Genomic DNA, 17,282 nt, shown 5'->3' with positions numbered 1-17,282 from the left:
GCCGCAAGAACAATTTGCCTCGCTACTGAATTAAAATAGGAAGAGAAAAAAAGAGAAAAAAAAAAAAAAAAAAAAAAAAGCCAAAATGCAAGCGATCAAAAGTTCATGCTATGCTCAATCGTGGCCTCGATCCGCAGAATCAATGAATCGCCTATCGCCGGCGGAAAAGTTGCGAGACACACACAAAACAACATCGTCATCGGGAATGCAGTGTGTTTTGCATGTGAAAAATTACCGCGATACACCCGCGATACGCTCGCGATACACGGCCCTGTGATTGGCTGAGGCCTGCACGCCGTCCGACTTCTCCAGGCTTGTGACCAGCAGGAGAATAATAAGCCCGCCGTTGCATCAGCTGCGAAAGGAAAATTTGACCGGGTTTCAAAAAGGCGCCAGTCAGATAGCTATAGCTACTAGTACTGTACAGAGATGCAGTTCGGTGTGTGCGGGGTGTAGTACTGTGTCCTCACGGCAAAACCCTGCTCCGAGTAATAGGAACAACAGAAGAAACAGAAGAAACGCTATCTACCAACAATGGGAATCACAAATGAGAGCAAAATCCAAGAATATAAAATAAATACAAAACACAAAAGAAACACAAACACAAACACAAAAGAAAAGAGATGCCAAACAATGGTCAGATCATAAGCCCCCCACAATCCAAATGCTACGCTATAGTTTCCTGCAGTAATTCCTTCCCCGATCCACCTGCCAATCACAAAGGCAGACCTCCACCACCATCCCCAGTAGCCCTGCCACACAGATGCCTGCGGAGTCACTCACCGTCGTCGCTCCCAGGGAAAACTCCCGGTCGTCCTTTGGGACCCGGTCCGAGATCTCCGCGAATGTATTCACGTACACCAGCCCGCCCAGCAGACCTTCCCAGAAAACGATGAGGAATATTATATACACGCTGGGGATGAAATTGAACAGCGCATGGAGGATGAGGATGCTCAGGTTAATCACCTGGAGGAAGGAGGGCAGATAGAGATTGTGGACGCGGATGAAGGGCGTGGAGGAGCGCGAGATGAAAACGCCGGTTTGGTAGATGGCGTTGTAGGCTGGGTAGAAGGCGCGGAAGTGCTTGAAGGGTGTTTCTTTCAGGGGGAAGAGGAGTGTTGGGGCAACGCCTTGATTTATCGTGTATTCGGCGATGTATACCAGGAGAAGGGGGAGCATGCTACATAGATTGAGTAGATTTAGCGAGAAGTTTGAGTTAGAAATGAAGTTATTTCGATTTGGGGGAGCGGGTCGGCCGACACTCCCAAGAGGGAGCCTGCCTCCCCCCATTTGAGAAGCGTTTGGGAGAGACTTACAATGGAAAGAATAGAGCTTGAGCCTTTTTCAAATCCGCTCTGAATCGTGACCAGGACAGATCACCCCGGCTAGCTGTCGCCTTGCCATCCTCCCGCGCGTCCGCCAAATCACGTCCTAGCAGCCCATCCGTCTCATTTTCGCCCTCGTCCAGCCCTCTCCGCTGTGCCCGACTCCTCCCAAAAACGGCGTGTTCATCCACCTCACCTTCCGCGTCGACTTGCTCGTAGTCATCCAGCTTCGCGACACACCTCAACGGGCCCCGGGGGAGAATCGCGAAGAAGCTCAACAACATGATCAACGGCAACCCCGCCGAAAACAAGAGCGTGGTTCCCACACCAAACCCAAACGTCGTGGTTGCCATCGCGTAAGCCCCCGCACCCACCAGCCCAGCCGCGCCAGTCCCGCTTCCCCACGCTGCCAGACTGAACGGTCCGTAAAAATGAGTCAGGCCCAAAAAGCTCAGCTCGCCGCCCCCGCTTGAAAAGCTGGCGAGAATTACGCCAAGCATTTTGGTTGTGATGGAGTTGCCTGCTGGGGAATTCGGTACGTAGGCCGGCGAGAGAGAGATAAGGAGCATACCGCCGGCGGATAGGGTGACGAATATCAGGATGCGGACGGAATATGGGACGGTGTGGATGAAGTAGGGCGCGCATAGTTTTGTGAAGAACGAGGGGACGACGTCAGCGAGGAGGACGGCGGCTTTGGGGACGTTGGGGCCGACGAGGTCAAGTGCCGCGGAAAGAATAATTACGTAGAGGACATTATTTATTAGCCCTGTTGTTGTTGAGGGGGTTAGTAGGTTGGCTGCCTATGTTGTTATTGTCGGTGTTGTTGTTGCCCGGGGCAAGCAAGCTTTCTCGGTCGTCGGTCGTCGGGAGAATAGCTATTCTCACTCACCAAAAAAACAGAAAGCGATACACACTCTTGTATCTGCACCATTGAATAGGGCTTGAAGCCGTCCGTAGAAGTAAGGCCACGAGGAAGATGGCGCACCGGGGAGTGGGAGCATTGCACCACAAGGTTGTCGGGTTCAGGGATAGGATAGCTTCATGGGAGTCGAGGCGAAAAATGGTTGGCGGTAGCAGAGAGGATTTAGGTTGTGGAACGGAAGGTAAATTACCCAACAGGTGAGGTTATACTGTCGAGAAGTAGCTTACCTCCCATAGATCCAAATCCATGAGCGTTTGGCGTGCAAGTAGCTATCGGTCGTTGCTATCGGTCGTTGTATTCCAACCAGATGTTACAGTGCCTCGCAAGAAGTTTGAGACTTCTAATCAATATTCACTAGTCCAAAAGTAGTTTAACTCATAGTAGTTAGTAGTAGTTATAGTGTCACATGATATTTGAATGCACCCATTTACCCCTATTTTCATCTCTATACTGTTACGCGTAGAATTCTTCTCTATTTTTTCTATTTTCTTTCTCATATGTTTTCTTCAAAATAATGATTCTTCATATCCTCTACATACAATGCTGTAAGCAGCGATGTTGGAAATGGCTGCTTATATTTCGGTTGGTCCTTAGGACTCTACGAGGATCAAGCAGTAGGAGATAATACAGTGATATATCGGAGAGGATTCGGATCAAGTAGTTAGGTATTGAGGGTGTAGAACGTAGGGGTCAGATTATAACAGAATGATCCGCTGGTCCCTAGAAGGTTGGACCAGCTGCTAGCTATATACACGCAGTATTGTAAGCAGATCGAACTTGCTATGATGTAGATGGCGTAGTATGATGCAAGTGGCAAGATAATGCCTTGATTTCAAACCTGATATGACATTGGTGGTGCTATGTTCGGCGCAAAGTTAAAGGTGGCTAGATGCACCTCGCCATGAAGGTGGTTAAGGCAAAATGACCTAAGGCTGCCCAATTGAGATAGCAAGCGTGCGATGCTTTCATCCGCTGATGGGCTGGTCTCCCATCCCGCTGTTTTCACCAATTCGTCCAATTCGTCCACCCGTCTGGTATCCTCTTTTCTCAGATCACCGACCTCGAGCGTTTTGATGTGTCCAGCCAGGGTTGAATCTTTATTGATCATTGCCGACAATTTTAACACATGCAGATATGGCTTCTTGAAGGCATCCAAGTTCACTGTCTCATAAAGACATGGCTCGATCGAGAGGCGGAAGGATTTGCAGGTACGGGCTAGATGTGTGATGTCTTTCGTGTTCAGGTGGCCCACAATCTGCCGTTTCAGTTCAACGGGCAGTCTGGTGATATTTTCCTTCATATTCCGATTAGTACTTCCATTTATCTAGCATCGAAGCTTCTTGGCCTTACCCTTTGCGGAAAATTGACCTGGCTCTGGAACAGAGGCTGAGGCCTGTACCTCAACTCTGTTAATGCAGCAGCAGCGATCACCGTCCTCTCTCCCTCATCTGGAGGATTCAACAGAAATCGGACATCCATTCTCTGCAACTCGCCACCCGGCAAAGAATAGCGTGTCTGACCGGTAGATAGAGACTGGTTCACTGAAACAGGGTCAAAAACGGTTCGTGTGCTGAAGTCGTCGAAGAAATAATTTGGCCAACTGGACAGGTAACCACACCGCGGCTATTGCAACTGGCCAAAAGGCAACGCCAAGCAAGATAAAAGGAAGGGTTAAAACTAGAAAACACCTGAAAAGTCTTTTGGAACGGGGCCCAAGGAGATGGTTGAGATTGGGATTCTGTGATCCCATGCCGGCTAGCGTCGTTTCCGACGTATGTAGAGAATAAGAGATGGGAGAAGGGTGGGTGCAAGGCCTCTCTTTATGGAATCTAGCAAGAGACACAACAAGTTCCAGAGTGCAAGCAAGCCTTGACTGCTTCCTGCCCGACTCTGATTGAGCCCCTGGAATTTGTTAGCACGGAACCAAACGGTTCGGATCTTCGCTTCACCCAACCCAACTGGGGATCAATATGTGCATGGCCATCCATACCCAATAAGCCACGAAGGTGCAGGAGGGCTGACGGCATTTGCTTATGTACGGTATGACACCAATCATTTACATTTTCCACCAAGCAACGACCTAATCGCTCTGGGTGTGCCTGGAGATTCGGGATCGTTTTGGATGAGTTGAGATTTTTATTGATAAAACACATTAATCTGCACCATGGAACAGGTCTTCCTCCAGTTGCTCCTTCCTTTCTTCACAAACAACTTGTAAATCAAGCATCTTTTCCTTTAGTTTCTCTACCCCTTGACGAAGCTTAGCATCTTGCAATTGATGACATAGTGAGCACGTATACCCGATCTGCAGTATATGTCCATAGTCTTCCCACAAAGCGGTTATATGCCATCTAAGCCCAGCAAGTTAAGTTTCTGCAACGCTAATTCCCCTTGTGAAACTCTCCTTGGAAGCGGGCATTTGAGGACTACAGCTTAGATCAACAAAATTCTCAGCGCGCGAGAGAGAAAATCCACCTTCGCCCGAATCCACCACACAGAAAGGAGAGCATTAGGAAGCACAAATTATTTACATCTCTCATTGGCTGGCTTCTCCCTCTTACAACATATGAAAATCATCCAGCCATTTTTGTAAATCCGACTCAACCACTTTCTGAACTCCGTGGCTTTGTGCCGCAATCTCAGTGAAAGCAGGATGCTGAAAAGCCTGTTGTTTGATATTTTCCTTGTCTTCGATTAGCTAGCTATTCATCGCGTACTTGGCCTACACATACCTTCACAGTGAGAAGCATAGACTCGAATTCTGCAGAAGTCTTGAAATTCCAGCCTTGACGAAAACTGTTCCTGGCCCAAATGTTTTTGAGCCCATCAGCATCATCCGGAAGAGAAGATATGAATGAGCAGAGTTCGCCGAGTCCAACTTCATCCGGGCCAAAATGCCACGCGAGGGTAGCAAGTGCTGTTATTTCATCGCCTGAGAGCCCCTTGTACCAGCGCTCTAGCTCTTCCGTCAGGATCAAACCGCTGGTGGGAGCCCAACAACGTACAATAGACTCCAATGCGACAATGGTTGCGTCGTGTGTAAAAAATAAAGAAGGCTCAAAAATACTCCCAGTATCTACTGCCGTCTTAGCCATATTGTCGACGCTGAGGATGTTGTCGGTGGGGATACCCTCGCGAGTGGAACCCCCCTGGGTGGGTGCTGCTTGCACGGCATCTGACAGAGATGCGCCCTTCGGCGGAGTTGGCAAGATCTTTTTCGTCTGACTAGAAAGGTTGTCCGCGCTTCTCCGCTTGCGCGGGTTCCCCGGCGGTGCCGGTTGTAGTGAGGATTGATCTGGATGAAAAAAATTAGCAGGTCTCTGAGTTAAAAACACTCTGGGTAGACTAACCTGGCATCTTCTTGGGAAGGCGCACAGGATCTCTGTGGCTTGATAAAGTGCACAAGGGAGCGTAGGGAGATAGTAGGTAGTATAGAAGTTGGGACGATCAACCATTTTTATACCATTGCCGGGTTTTCAAGTAGATTCGATAAACAGCTTCCAAGAGGAATATCAGAGTTTGGTAAACTTCCTGTACCGTAATTTCCTATCTGAGGGTCGAATTTTGTATGTTGTCCATCTGAAAAGGTGTTAGATACACAATGAAAAGAACATTCCTAGATAGCGTGGCTTCCAATTTGCGAATGTTTAGGGGGCGGCTTCCCTCTATGTATACACTTTGGCGAATTAAGACTATACACATCATTTTTTTAATGGATTAAAACAGCGAGCCTTGTGGGAAGAATATTCTTAGCACCTTTATTAACTCAAATTTGGTGACATACTGTGAATGCTAATAATTCAATCAGTTAGAAAAATAATCGGTAGAAATTGAACTGGAATACTGGCGACAGGATGATCTGGTCGTTTCAGGCAGAGACCATCATTGCTTGTTACTTAAGCTAGCTATGGGTCATGCGTTGTTTGTTTATTCAAATGCAGTTAGATTGGTGCAAGGAATGGTCAGCTATGACATTTTACCTATGCACATCAAGATATCATACGTATGAAATGTAAACTATGTAAACTATGTAAACTATGTAAACTATGTAAACTGTTTGCCCATCTTAATCATTCCTCACTACAAGTGCGTGCTATGTTGGCATCCTCAGGTTCCATTTCTTAGCTCAAAGCCACCCACCGCCAATGAGCGTCTCGAATCTTTTGAATTGCTGCAGAGAGGGATTGATTATGCGGGGTATTAGCCAAGAGAAGATCATGGTAGATAGCACCAGGAGGTTGGTCTTGATCTAAGGAGCGTGTATGTCTGCCAGGCACCGACACTGCGTCGATGATCGCAATGTTCGTAATTCGGACTCTCGGTCTTGGGTCGTAGTTTATCTCAATCCCGTCCGCAGATTCCGCCGGAGTTTCGAGGACGCCATTTGTGTAGGATGTCATAATGGTCACAAATGAAGAAGGCGATGGGGAAATAAGTTTGTATACATGGGCTTTCCGGTGGGGGAGGAAAAAAGGAAGACGGAAGAATTTATACCCCGCTGGGCCTGGTTGTCCCGCGAAGATAGACACCTGGTGAACAGGAAGCAGAAAGAGGCAAATGATTACATCTGCAGGTACTAAATAATGTAATCCAACTCCAACCAACAGTGTGGACAGGTTGGCCAGGGTTGTAGGGGGAAACGAAATCAAATAAGAAAAAACTGTGGAGGACAAGAGAATTGAGAAATTATATAGAACGCCGACACCAACCGCAGCATTCATGTATACACCTCCGCAAGTTCGTCCATAATCCAATCACAAAGCTTATAATGACAGCCAAACCAACCCTCCAATCACATGTGCAACCCCCCCCGGAAGATAGTCTTTTGTTTTCCCACCGTAAGATCCGCCCAGGCCACGTATTCAGAGCTTCGGATGGGATCGTTATGCTTTGGGAATGTGATTCAAAAAAAGAGAGTGTAACAGTGCAAGGAGAAGAAGTCTTTTCGCCAGTGATATGCAGGTGGCTATTACTCAATGGGCACGACCGGCTGAATCGCATATCCCTGAAATAACCAGCCTCCAACACCATGGTAATCCCCGCCCACGAGCCCAGAAGATCGGACAGTGAGGCTGGGAGTAACTTCCCAGTGCCAGAACTGACAAAGTAGCTGTCTCCACGCTTTAGCAGTTGGAGAATAGGGGCCGAAGCCTGGCTCTGTTAGCGAAGATACCACATTTGGGGGAGGACATGTACCGTTGACATGATCTCAAAACTAGAAGATTTTACAGGCGCTCCCTGCAAGCTCGCAACGGTGCTCCGCTGAACTGTGTGCTCAAATTTGACTGAAAAGTTTTCGGTTCGGGCGATGATTGTCCATGCGCATTGTTCTGCTTCTACGTCAGTGACCCACCAAAGATAAGTAAAAGAAGGCTGCCAATGTACGCTGCGCAAGTTCAAACTCAAACTGAAAAACTCATACGGCAAAGGGATAATATGTCAACCAATGCACGCCCTTCGCATTAAATGACGGGAGCAAATTTTCTCTTTGCGTGTAATGCAATAATCCGAGTGCGAACCAATGTGGATGAGCAGCCCGTATTCGAACGAGGCAACGAGCAAGCGGTGAGGCATCTCTTATAGTCAAAAGCATTGAGGTGCGAAGTTTGGCCTCAATTAGTATCAAGGCAGTGATCCCTTGCATGAGGATGGCACGGACTCAAGATGGATTTGTATATCGCACTCGGCAGCCAGGTGATCGACGCAAGTTTCCCCGTGCCCTTGGCACGGCCTGGCACTGGCACCCCTGGCTTTGCATGCTGCTGGTCTTTTCCGAGGCATCCCACGCATACTGCAATGGCATAGGTAGTCCGGGTGATGCCAGCGGCAATCGACCACTGTCCTCGTTGGGAAAAGGAAGATCCAATATCACTCTTGTCGGGAGTCTAGGCCATCATGACGCAGCTTTGGCGAGGAAAACCCGGCTGATTAATTTTGGCGATGGTGTAGAGGTCAAACCAACTATAACGCGACATCACTAATAGCGATAATCAACATCACCTGGAGCCGTGTCAGCACATGTAGGGGAGAGAACCGTAGTTTCACTGAACTTACTTCAATCCAGAAAGGCTAGTCGTGGACGAGTCCACCTGCGGCAAACCCTGCCGTTACGATAACAAGAAATGCATGGATTATAACCTCACGGATTACAGGGCCCTGAGATGGTATACCACGAATTCCGCCCCAAAAAATCAGACCGGCAATCGCGAGTACCGTGTAGTCGATAGATACGACCACAGCTGTACCTTTCACCGACGCCTCGTAGGCGACCGAGCTAACTCAATGAGCACAAGGCCTATCAAGATTGGGGGGGCGGGAGAGCACACCATAGGATCAACCCGAGCTTTGCCGCAGGGGACAGAAAACAATACCCTAAGAATAATCGATGCAGGAGGGCGTTCGTAAGTGGTCCGGCCTGGATTTTGCTCAGCCGAATCATCTAGACATCGCGATTAGCGAGGACCAAAGCAGGGGACTGGGAATAACGTACCTCAAGGGCTAGCGGAAATGCTGTACATATTCCCAAGGGATAGTAAAATGCTGGCGTATCTGAAACAAGCATTTAGCATTTATCCATCACCATCTCGGTAGAAGGGACTGCTCACCCCCGCGCTTTAAGCCTGATAGACCAATGCCAATGACAACAGCATTGACGCAGATAAAGAGAACGAAGATTGATATCTCAGGTAAACGGTGAGGCTGAGGGCGGTAAATGGTAAGCAAGATGAGATGCACCGCACTTAACACGATGAGCGCCGCCGACAGAAGCGCATATGAGATGTTAGCATACATTTCGTAAGAAAAAGCAGCCAAGTTGGTCCATTTTGCAATGATCTGTCGCGGAGCGATGTGATGTGGTTTATAACTCTCGGGAAGCCAGACTCTGTGCGCCTCGAATGGGGGCTTTTTCGATGGTCGAAGGGGTATGCCATCCTCATCTCAGCAAATGTTGGAAAACTTGTCCAGGGCCTGTACAATACACTATTGTTGCTGTATCAGAATGGCCTTCAAATAAGTAAAGTAAATAAAGTAATCACTGGCTGCGCTTTACATACTCCTGGTCAGCAGCCATCTCGCATCCCGCACCTACAGCAATAGCATAGATAACTTTGGGTGATGGTACACCAGCAGCATCGGCCATGCTGTGATAGTCTTTAACGCTGTCCTCATTAGGCAAATGGCGAACACTAGTCGGGATTTGAGACCATCCAGGCGCAGCTGGTCCTTTTGGGGAAAGTTCGATATGATAGTAGACAACAACGAGATCAATTTTCCAGACAGCAACCCTATTGCTGTGAATGGCTTAGCTGATGAGTAGCCATAGGGGACTGCACTGTAGAGCCGCTTTCTCCTTTTTTTTTTAGTCAGTCTCAAGCGTTATCTCAGCATGCTCAAGCCTCTCTTCTCGATATTTTCGGATTAGCGCGACCAACTAAACTCCTTTAGACTTCTGCCAAGTCCTACTAACTTCTGGACCAATAAGAGACTTCACACGTGCTCGCAACCTAATATCTCGTAGAGAGTCTGAGAAGAAACGGTTCCATCGTGTGTGGAAAATCAACACCGCCCATACAAAATATTCGATTGACTTCGAAATCATGCATCTACCCTAAATATCTGCCTGATCATCACCAAACCGATATTTTTCAAATCCTCAGCCATTCTGCTATCATCTCTGCTATTTTACAACTCACTACCCCTTCTCATCATGTCACAATCGTTGACAAAAGACAGCGTGTCTTTTGAATCTCAAGACACCCAATGTCAGACGCGCTCCAGCCAATATCCTTCATCACTCGAAGATGAATCCTCTCTACAACCACTACAGTCTCCCAACAATGTAGATGATGAATATGACACATCAGACAGTGACTTAACAGAGCTTGAATCTATTGATACTCCTTCGGAATTCGAGATCACCGATACTGATACCGATACCCCGCGAGCTTGTTCACGATCAAACCGCCGTGGCCCACAGCACCTGCCTACAATGCCTTATAACCGGCAGAAAAGACGGTCAAAATTATCTCGCGTTGTCAGAACATTACAGCGAAACAGTTGGGGAATGGAGGCCTTTATAGAGGCTTGGATTCAGAGTCCCGATATCTTGACTCATCGACGATACAGTACTCCTACGAAGCGGCGAAATGCACTATATTCAGCACTTTCCAAAGCAGGGGTATTCAATGATAATCAACGTTATACTGTCTTGCTTAAACAGGAGCTGAAATGCCTTACCAATACTCCCTTCTTTGCAAAATTCAATCACGATTCTGATCTGGATACCATTGACTTAGGTTTCATGAACTCCTCGAAGCGAATATTCTGATCCACTTCAGACACTCGAGATGTGAAATGCTGAATGGTGTCATTGATGAAAGAGGTGTCAGTATTGTTGACATTCTGCCTGTTATTCTGACAGATCTGAAGAAGTATTGATCGGAAATATTGCACTGCTTGTTGAACCTTGACATGACTGTCAATAAAGACAATGGTCTTTAAAATGTGTTGAGGTATGATCTTTCCATCTGTATCAATGGCCTCGTTCAATAAAAAATATAACATATCATAGGATACAAGTTTACCGCGTGGAATCGGATGTACGCCGATAAAGATATCAGGACGGTTAATGGAAGTTCGAATAACCTGAGTCTGCCGTGGGTTTACACCAATAGAACGAAATCCAGCCTCTTGAAGAATGATATCTTCAGCTTTACTGCTGAGGGTTGCGGAACAGCCAAACCAGACAATATCCTCACGAAGAAGCAATCTCAGGTGCCCCAGCCTGGCAAACTGACTACGGAATTGACTCCACTGTGTGACAAGATGACACTCATCGATAGCTACAAGCCCAATCTTTTCTTGTAAAGTAGGGTCTTGAAGAACATGCTGAAATCGCTTGCAAAGAGCTTGCTCTGGACTGAGCAGTATATGTGTATACTCACCTTGTTGAATGCGTTTGAGTAAGTCTTCTTGCCCCTGGAGATTATCAGCACTGACCAGACAAGGATTGGCACCGGGAAACCGTGCTATATCTCTTGTTTGCTGATCACCAAGCTTGTTTAGAGGAACCAGTTGAATGGTTATCTTTCCTGTCAGAATTGTATAGGATTGAAGAATAAGGCTCTTTCCATAGCCAGTTCTGGCAATGAATAAAGTGTCGCTATATCCATATATCATGCGCCGAAGTATACGGACTTGTTCTATGCGTGGCTGAAGAGTACACTCAGGATCTGGACGCGGGCCTTGAAGTATTCGTTGAAGACAATACTGAATAACATCCTGTTGCTTGTCGATACTATCTGGTCCGGCATAGCTCATGACAAGTTGTGGCATATCTTCAATGTTCATTGAAAGTATTTGCTTTAATGATGGCTTTTGAAGCCGCTGTTGTAGCTGACTTGCGCGTTTTCTTCGATCCCCCTTGGCCATATTTGATGCAGTTGATGGGACGTTGTCCGACCCAGCTGTCAAAAAGAAGTGTTATGTGATTGGTTCAGAAGTTGTCGGAAGATCCCAGAAGTTGTCAGGAGTTCAGAGATGTTGTCAGAAGTTGATGTGCCGCGTGAGGTTGCCAAGAGTTCAGAAGTTGTCAGAAGTTGCCAGAAGTTGCCGGAAGTCGCTGGAAAATACACTCGGTGCTTTGACTAGAGTCTCTGATGGCTGGATAGATGTTTTGATGGCAAGATCAAGGCGTTGGATGACTAGACATGATCATGGTTGAAAAATTAGCAAATCGTTCCCGTGTTCAAAATCATAGTAGCAGTTTTCGACGCGACACTTCATACTCAGAATATATGTATTTTCAGATAAAAATTACATCAATCGACAGGAAATTGAAAAATTAACCCTCCAAGGTGGTAGAGAAATGATCTATGAGTGATGTTGCACAGTGATTCTATCTCAAACATTATGGTTGGAGCAAATCGTTCCCGTGTTGCTAACAAACAGGAACCGTTTTTTCTCAGACGCTCCGCGAAGAGTTTGCTGGGGTTGTCCCATTTAGGTTTAGTGTAAGCCCCGTGACAGTTGATTGGCTCAGATGTTAGCAGGACTTGGCAGAAAGTAGCAGTAGTTCGGATTGGGTTAGCTCGGAGTGGAGTGGCTGAGTTTACTGAGATAATCCCGCTTGAATCTGGCTAGTGGAGGCATGTGATCACTCTTTGAACTCGTCCACATCCAAAATAGTAGGCCAGCCCACCCCATGGTGGTAACCACTGGCCTTCGCGAAACCTTACCCCTCTTCAGAGTTGAAGGCGATGATCTCCGCGTCATAGCACATATCTGGAGTCTCATTATTATAATTTTTTTTCCTAACTCCCACAAAAGTAGATCATCGCTGAAATTCTTTCATCTTTAACACACCGAGAAAAATATTCCCAATCAAGGTATCTTTTTCTTCGTTTTGCTTTGCATGAAGTGAGTAGATCGTTCTTTCGTTCACAGCAGTAAGCTAATCATACCGGAATCCTCTAGGCTGAGTAGCGAATACGCAGTCGCTTCGTGGAGACCACAGCCTCGGTCTGCCACCCTTCTCGTCCGACTGATCAAATTCGGCGATATACCACCGCCTAAACAAAACCACAAATAACGGGGCTTCCTACTTCCACCACTTTCCAACCGGGTTCTTACGTCTTACTGCTCTACACGAAAGTTTCCGCAAATTCTCAGGCGCGTCGGTTGGTCAAGGATCGAGGCCATGACTGAAGAGATTGAAGATCCAGGGACTTCAGTCGATCATATTGCGGACGACGAACGTCAACTCGAAGAGATGGCGAAACAGAAGGTTTGAAGACATATGGTTCATTGAAATACAATGTGCTAATTTCTACCTAGTCAGGCGAGGATGTGGCTTTGGACCCCGATTGGATAGACGTGAAACAATTTGAAACATCGCCGACAGTTCGAGCGGTCCTTTTGAGAAAACACGGCACCGGTGGTGTTGCCAGAGTTAATGCCAGCCCTTCGAGATACACACTGACCAACAAATTGACTGGGATCGTTCTTGTTGCTGCAAAACCTGGTGAAAACATCGTCTTGTTAGGATACCCGTCTGTTCGGTATTTCCGCCGGCGCACTCTATGAATGACGAATGTATTGGATCAACTCCTCAGCGAGAGTGTAGGATAACTGTATTTTTGCACTCCATCCAACCTTCGAGTCGATTTTGATGTCAATCGACGGTAGAGCACGGTACCATGGATATATAAGCTGTATGTACTGCAAGTTCGGACAGCTTGATCTATATCTTTCAAGCAAACCAAGAACTTCTGTGAGCTGCTGTGAACTTGAACACGACGATTGATAATGTTGGATAAACCCGATGAGCTGCATGATACTGAGGTCGAAAACTGATTGAGGGAGTTGATCTGATAGGATAGAAATTTGCAAAGCAGGTATGCCATCAAATGACACTACCAATGGACTTTCTGTGTTGTGATCATAGCTCTGCAAGGGAATGTTTAATGGGCGTGTTTGTTGTACTGAGTCTGGCCATATTGCGAATATTAGTCACTTGATATCAAAAAAAAAATAAAAAATAAATAAAAAAAAATAAAAAAAGAGAGCGAATGATATCTTTCATACTGTGTTTGTCTTGTATATGATCGAGTCCCTTGGCATCGCAAAGTCTGCGTGCCAAAACGGCTAGCTTTTCTGGATGGCCAACGCTCTCCCACCAAATTTTAAGCTTTGGTACAAGCTGAAGATAACTTTGACTAGCAAGTGTCGTTTGGGTCATAGAGAAGCAGCATAAGACAAAAACGGTCGCGCCGAGTGAGGATATCTTCTCAAGATTTTCACGGGCCTCTACTCTTGTGTGGCGTGTCGTGGTTGGTCGCTGCTTCAATGAGGTAGAATCTTCCTTCAAGAGTTTGCAAAGAAAGCTAAATCTCTTAAGCTGAATCTTTGTTGGCTCATGATTGTCATGGTCGTATTTTGCTCTTTCTCCTTCAAGCGATATGATGAGAGGATCCTCACTTGACATATTCGCCGGCATGACGTTTGAGGAGGACGAACGGGACATTTGGAAGATGTGGAAATGATGGCATAAACGGGAAAAACAGTAGAGATGGGAGAAGTGGTTGGGAATACGCAGTGTCTTGACGCTGTTTGTCCCACTAGTCCTATTTTTCCTGTCGCTTCCGCAGTTCCCGTAATTTCTGCTGTACCAACAAAATTATCGCGCTGTTGCAAGCTAAAAAAATTCTCTCAGTATGCGAGTTGCTGCCGTTCCCTGTGGGTGCCTTCCGGGCCGTCCCGTTTACTAATGCACATGTTAGTGGTTACATTTCACCATGCCAGCAATCGATGACTTAGAGAAGAGTGCGGACAATCCCTTGGCATCCCCAGAGGTCATCTGTGCGTTTGACAAGCTACTAGCGATATTAAAAGTGCAGAGGCCAGGTGGTGATGGTTCCCGCATTAAAGATGCTCGCAAGGAATGCCGCCAGACTGCACACAGAAATGTGGTCCTCTACTCCATGACCAATCGATAAGGTGTTTCTCAACTCAGCAACCAGGTTATACGTGGCGCTGGTTAATTGGACAAAGGGCGGTGGTCACCCTACACTCCATCATTGAGCGACCTGGATCAGGCTATTCCTGAACACACGTTGAGCTCGCCAACTACCAGGATGTTCTTCCAGTCATGTTTGGTTTGTGAGAGGCTCGCGCCTCTAGCTCTCAGAAGGACTTGCCGTTCCACTTTTGAACCGGTAAGATCCGCTTTGCTCGCCATGGAGAAGTAGGTGCTGCGTGATTCCGAGAGAAGGCGAAGCCACCAGCCGAGGACATCGTTCTGCTGTCACAGGCGACAGGTGGAGCTTTATCACTGGATCCACCACAAGATTTACCCCAGTCTGCTTCCTAAAGCTGCTTGTCACACTAGTTGCCTGGAGTGCTTTAACCAGGAGGTCTTCAGCGGCTATTTCAGTCACCTTTTTTTTTTTTTTGAACTTTTCGGATTTTTGATCATCATCATCATCATTTTTGTGGGTCATTGTTGCTCGAAATCTTGAAATTGTAGAACCAGAACAATATACGTAAGGAGGGAGCATCCTATACTCCGTTTTTCCCGAAGCGCTTTACTGTACTGGATGTGGGTGGGCAGTCCAAATGATTGCGACTGGGAAACTTTGGAAGCTTTCTGGAAGAGGCTAATCCCAAGAGAAACTTAAATGGCAGCTGGGAAGTCCCAAAGCCACGATGGGAGGTCCCAAAAACTGAGAGGAGCAGGCCAACCAGAACGTCAGTAATGCCTTGCGAACTTGGACCTGTGCGAATAATCCCATCATGCATTAGGCACTAGCGCAAGGGTTAGACCCAATGAAGGTGCGTCTTTCAGCCAGCGCTCGAGATCCGAGAGTCTTTCACCATAAAGGGTCTCGATAAAAGGCAACCGAAATGTGTAGGTTTTGTGGCCCAGATTCCACGAGCCTGTCAAGACTAACTGTTTGCATTTGTTGTAGATCTCCAGTGGATAAAGGAGACCAGAACATTAGAGGGCCGGAGTAAAAATATCTCCCGTACGAGAGACTGAACCAGAAAGCCGAAAAACGCTCAATATCAGCTCACTTCTGGCTTAGTTTCGTGGCTCTTGGCATAAGATTTCTCCAAGCAGATGGAAAACATAGATGTCACATGACACGGTTAAAACGTCAATCGATAAATACCACCCTGTATCAGACCTTGGAGGGAACCCGAGAGGTGCTGTAGAGGATTCTCCGGCGTTATTCCATGCTCAAATGTACGCCATTGGTGAAAAATTCGGGATATCGGGACTAAAAAGCCTCGCGAAAGAGAAACTAGAAGGTGACATTGATCATATCTGGTGTGGTAGAACTGTCGTCCAGGTTATATATGGAACAACATACCCTAGTGATCGCGGCTTGAGAGATGTGATAGTAAGATTTGCGGATCAGAATATCACGGCTCTGAAAATTCGACCAGAGTTTGAGGAGACACTGGAGGATTTCCCTTCTTCACTCGGGATCTACTGTGGCGGATGATAGGAGAGGATCGGCAAAAGGAGAGAGAGAGGTTAATAGTAGATCCCGCCCCTGATTACCACAAGACTTCCTAGTAGGTAGCGAGACTCTATAAACAGGCTTTCTCGTTGAATGATGTACTCCGTATTCGGCTAACATCGGGGATGGATCAGCACGCTGCCTACTCTCTGTCGCGAACGCCGGCCCAGGGGCGGAAGAAATTATTGCATTGACTGCAAAAGGTCCTTCATTGATTGCCAGGCCCTTCGTCAGCATGACGCAGATTATCACTCCTACTGCACGGATTGTAGGAAATCTTTTCCTTCAGTCTACAAAGCCCGGAGACATCGCTCCCAAAACCACCGAGTGCAGGGGAATAGCTGCGAGCAAGTTTTGCGGAGAAGTTGATTTCTTGGATCTCTCTGTGCAGTTCGTGCCACTTCAATCTTCCCCCGATTCCCACTTTTTAAAGAATAGCCGCTGGCGACTTAAACCAATTACGGGCCCTATATTCACGTGACTAGCAGCCTTCTCTTGTACTTGCCAGTTTCGCTTAATGAAAGCCTTGAGTTCATCCGTCGGTTCTCATCAACCCAGCCTGCAGCAAGCTTCCTACCCACCCGCCAAGTTCGGTGCTCGACGTCACCTTTAATTGAGCATCAATTTGTGAGCATAAAGTGATACGGGAGGCTCTAGCCGCCTCAAAGGTAATACGTGCCTTTACAGACCCCGTTAAACGGGAGAACATATAAACTATGTAGATCCATGGCGATGTTTACTGAAATCAATTCTTTTGTTCTTCGTTATAGGGGATCTTGGCAACTAATTTTACAGCTTGACGTTGAAAAGAAGCGCACCTGATTGGTCAACCAGCCGTCCCCAGTCACATCCACTGCTTTTTTGAGATCCGCACTCTCGATTGCCCCATGTAGTCTACAAGAAATCAACGGTATACAAGTGAGCAAAACTGGGATGGCAGACTGGTAAGGAAGAATGTGAGCCATACCTTGCCGAGAGTGAATGCGGAGTACATCCTGATCCAACCAT

At 47.0% G+C, this 17,282-nt stretch overlaps 5 protein-coding genes across 5 annotated transcripts; 1 reads left to right on the top strand and 4 right to left on the bottom strand.

Annotated features, from left to right (window-relative positions):
- Positions 1–413: 413 nt before the first annotated feature.
- Positions 414–3,726, bottom strand: HCAG_03799 (conserved hypothetical protein; the record flags this gene model as incomplete). Its single annotated transcript, XM_001541651.1, has 9 exons — positions 414–479; positions 784–1,180; positions 1,317–2,125; positions 2,215–2,247; positions 2,475–2,516; positions 2,679–2,697; positions 2,787–2,845; positions 3,086–3,527; positions 3,647–3,726. The coding sequence occupies 9 exons, from the start codon at positions 3,724–3,726 to the stop codon at positions 414–416; spliced, it is 1,947 nt and encodes a 648-aa protein (XP_001541701.1).
- A 1,078-nt stretch (positions 3,727–4,804) lies between these two features.
- Positions 4,805–5,604, bottom strand: HCAG_03798 (predicted protein; the record flags this gene model as incomplete). The annotated part of the gene is made up of 3 exons (XM_001541650.1): positions 4,805–4,912; positions 4,980–5,542; positions 5,598–5,604. The coding sequence occupies 3 exons, from the start codon at positions 5,602–5,604 to the stop codon at positions 4,805–4,807; spliced, it is 678 nt and encodes a 225-aa protein (XP_001541700.1).
- Positions 5,605–8,132: 2,528 nt separating this feature from the next.
- On the bottom strand, positions 8,133–9,388 carry HCAG_03797 (predicted protein; the record flags this gene model as incomplete). The annotated part of the gene is made up of 6 exons (XM_001541649.1): positions 8,133–8,224; positions 8,337–8,521; positions 8,619–8,686; positions 8,738–8,796; positions 9,038–9,216; positions 9,303–9,388. The coding sequence occupies 6 exons, from the start codon at positions 9,386–9,388 to the stop codon at positions 8,133–8,135; spliced, it is 669 nt and encodes a 222-aa protein (XP_001541699.1).
- Positions 9,389–10,512: 1,124 nt separating this feature from the next.
- HCAG_03796 (predicted protein) lies at positions 10,513–12,453 on the bottom strand (the record flags this gene model as incomplete). The annotated part of the gene is made up of 3 exons (XM_001541648.1): positions 10,513–11,714; positions 11,883–11,951; positions 12,363–12,453. 3 exons carry the CDS (start codon positions 12,451–12,453, stop codon positions 10,513–10,515), a joined length of 1,362 nt encoding a protein of 453 aa, XP_001541698.1.
- Positions 12,454–12,946: 493 nt separating this feature from the next.
- On the top strand, positions 12,947–14,744 carry HCAG_03795 (predicted protein; the record flags this gene model as incomplete). The annotated part of the gene is made up of 6 exons (XM_001541647.1): positions 12,947–13,033; positions 13,084–13,307; positions 13,624–13,643; positions 13,969–14,118; positions 14,462–14,484; positions 14,529–14,744. 6 exons carry the CDS (start codon positions 12,947–12,949, stop codon positions 14,742–14,744), a joined length of 720 nt encoding a protein of 239 aa, XP_001541697.1.
- Between the last annotated feature and the right edge of the window lie 2,538 nt (positions 14,745–17,282).

This window comes from Histoplasma capsulatum, genomic scaffold (assembly GCF_000149585.1).
Source record: "Histoplasma capsulatum NAm1 scaffold_3 genomic scaffold, whole genome shotgun sequence".
Taxonomy (NCBI): Eukaryota; Fungi; Ascomycota; class Eurotiomycetes; order Onygenales; family Ajellomycetaceae; genus Histoplasma; species Histoplasma mississippiense.
This window is presented reverse-complemented; position numbering and strand designations above follow the sequence as displayed.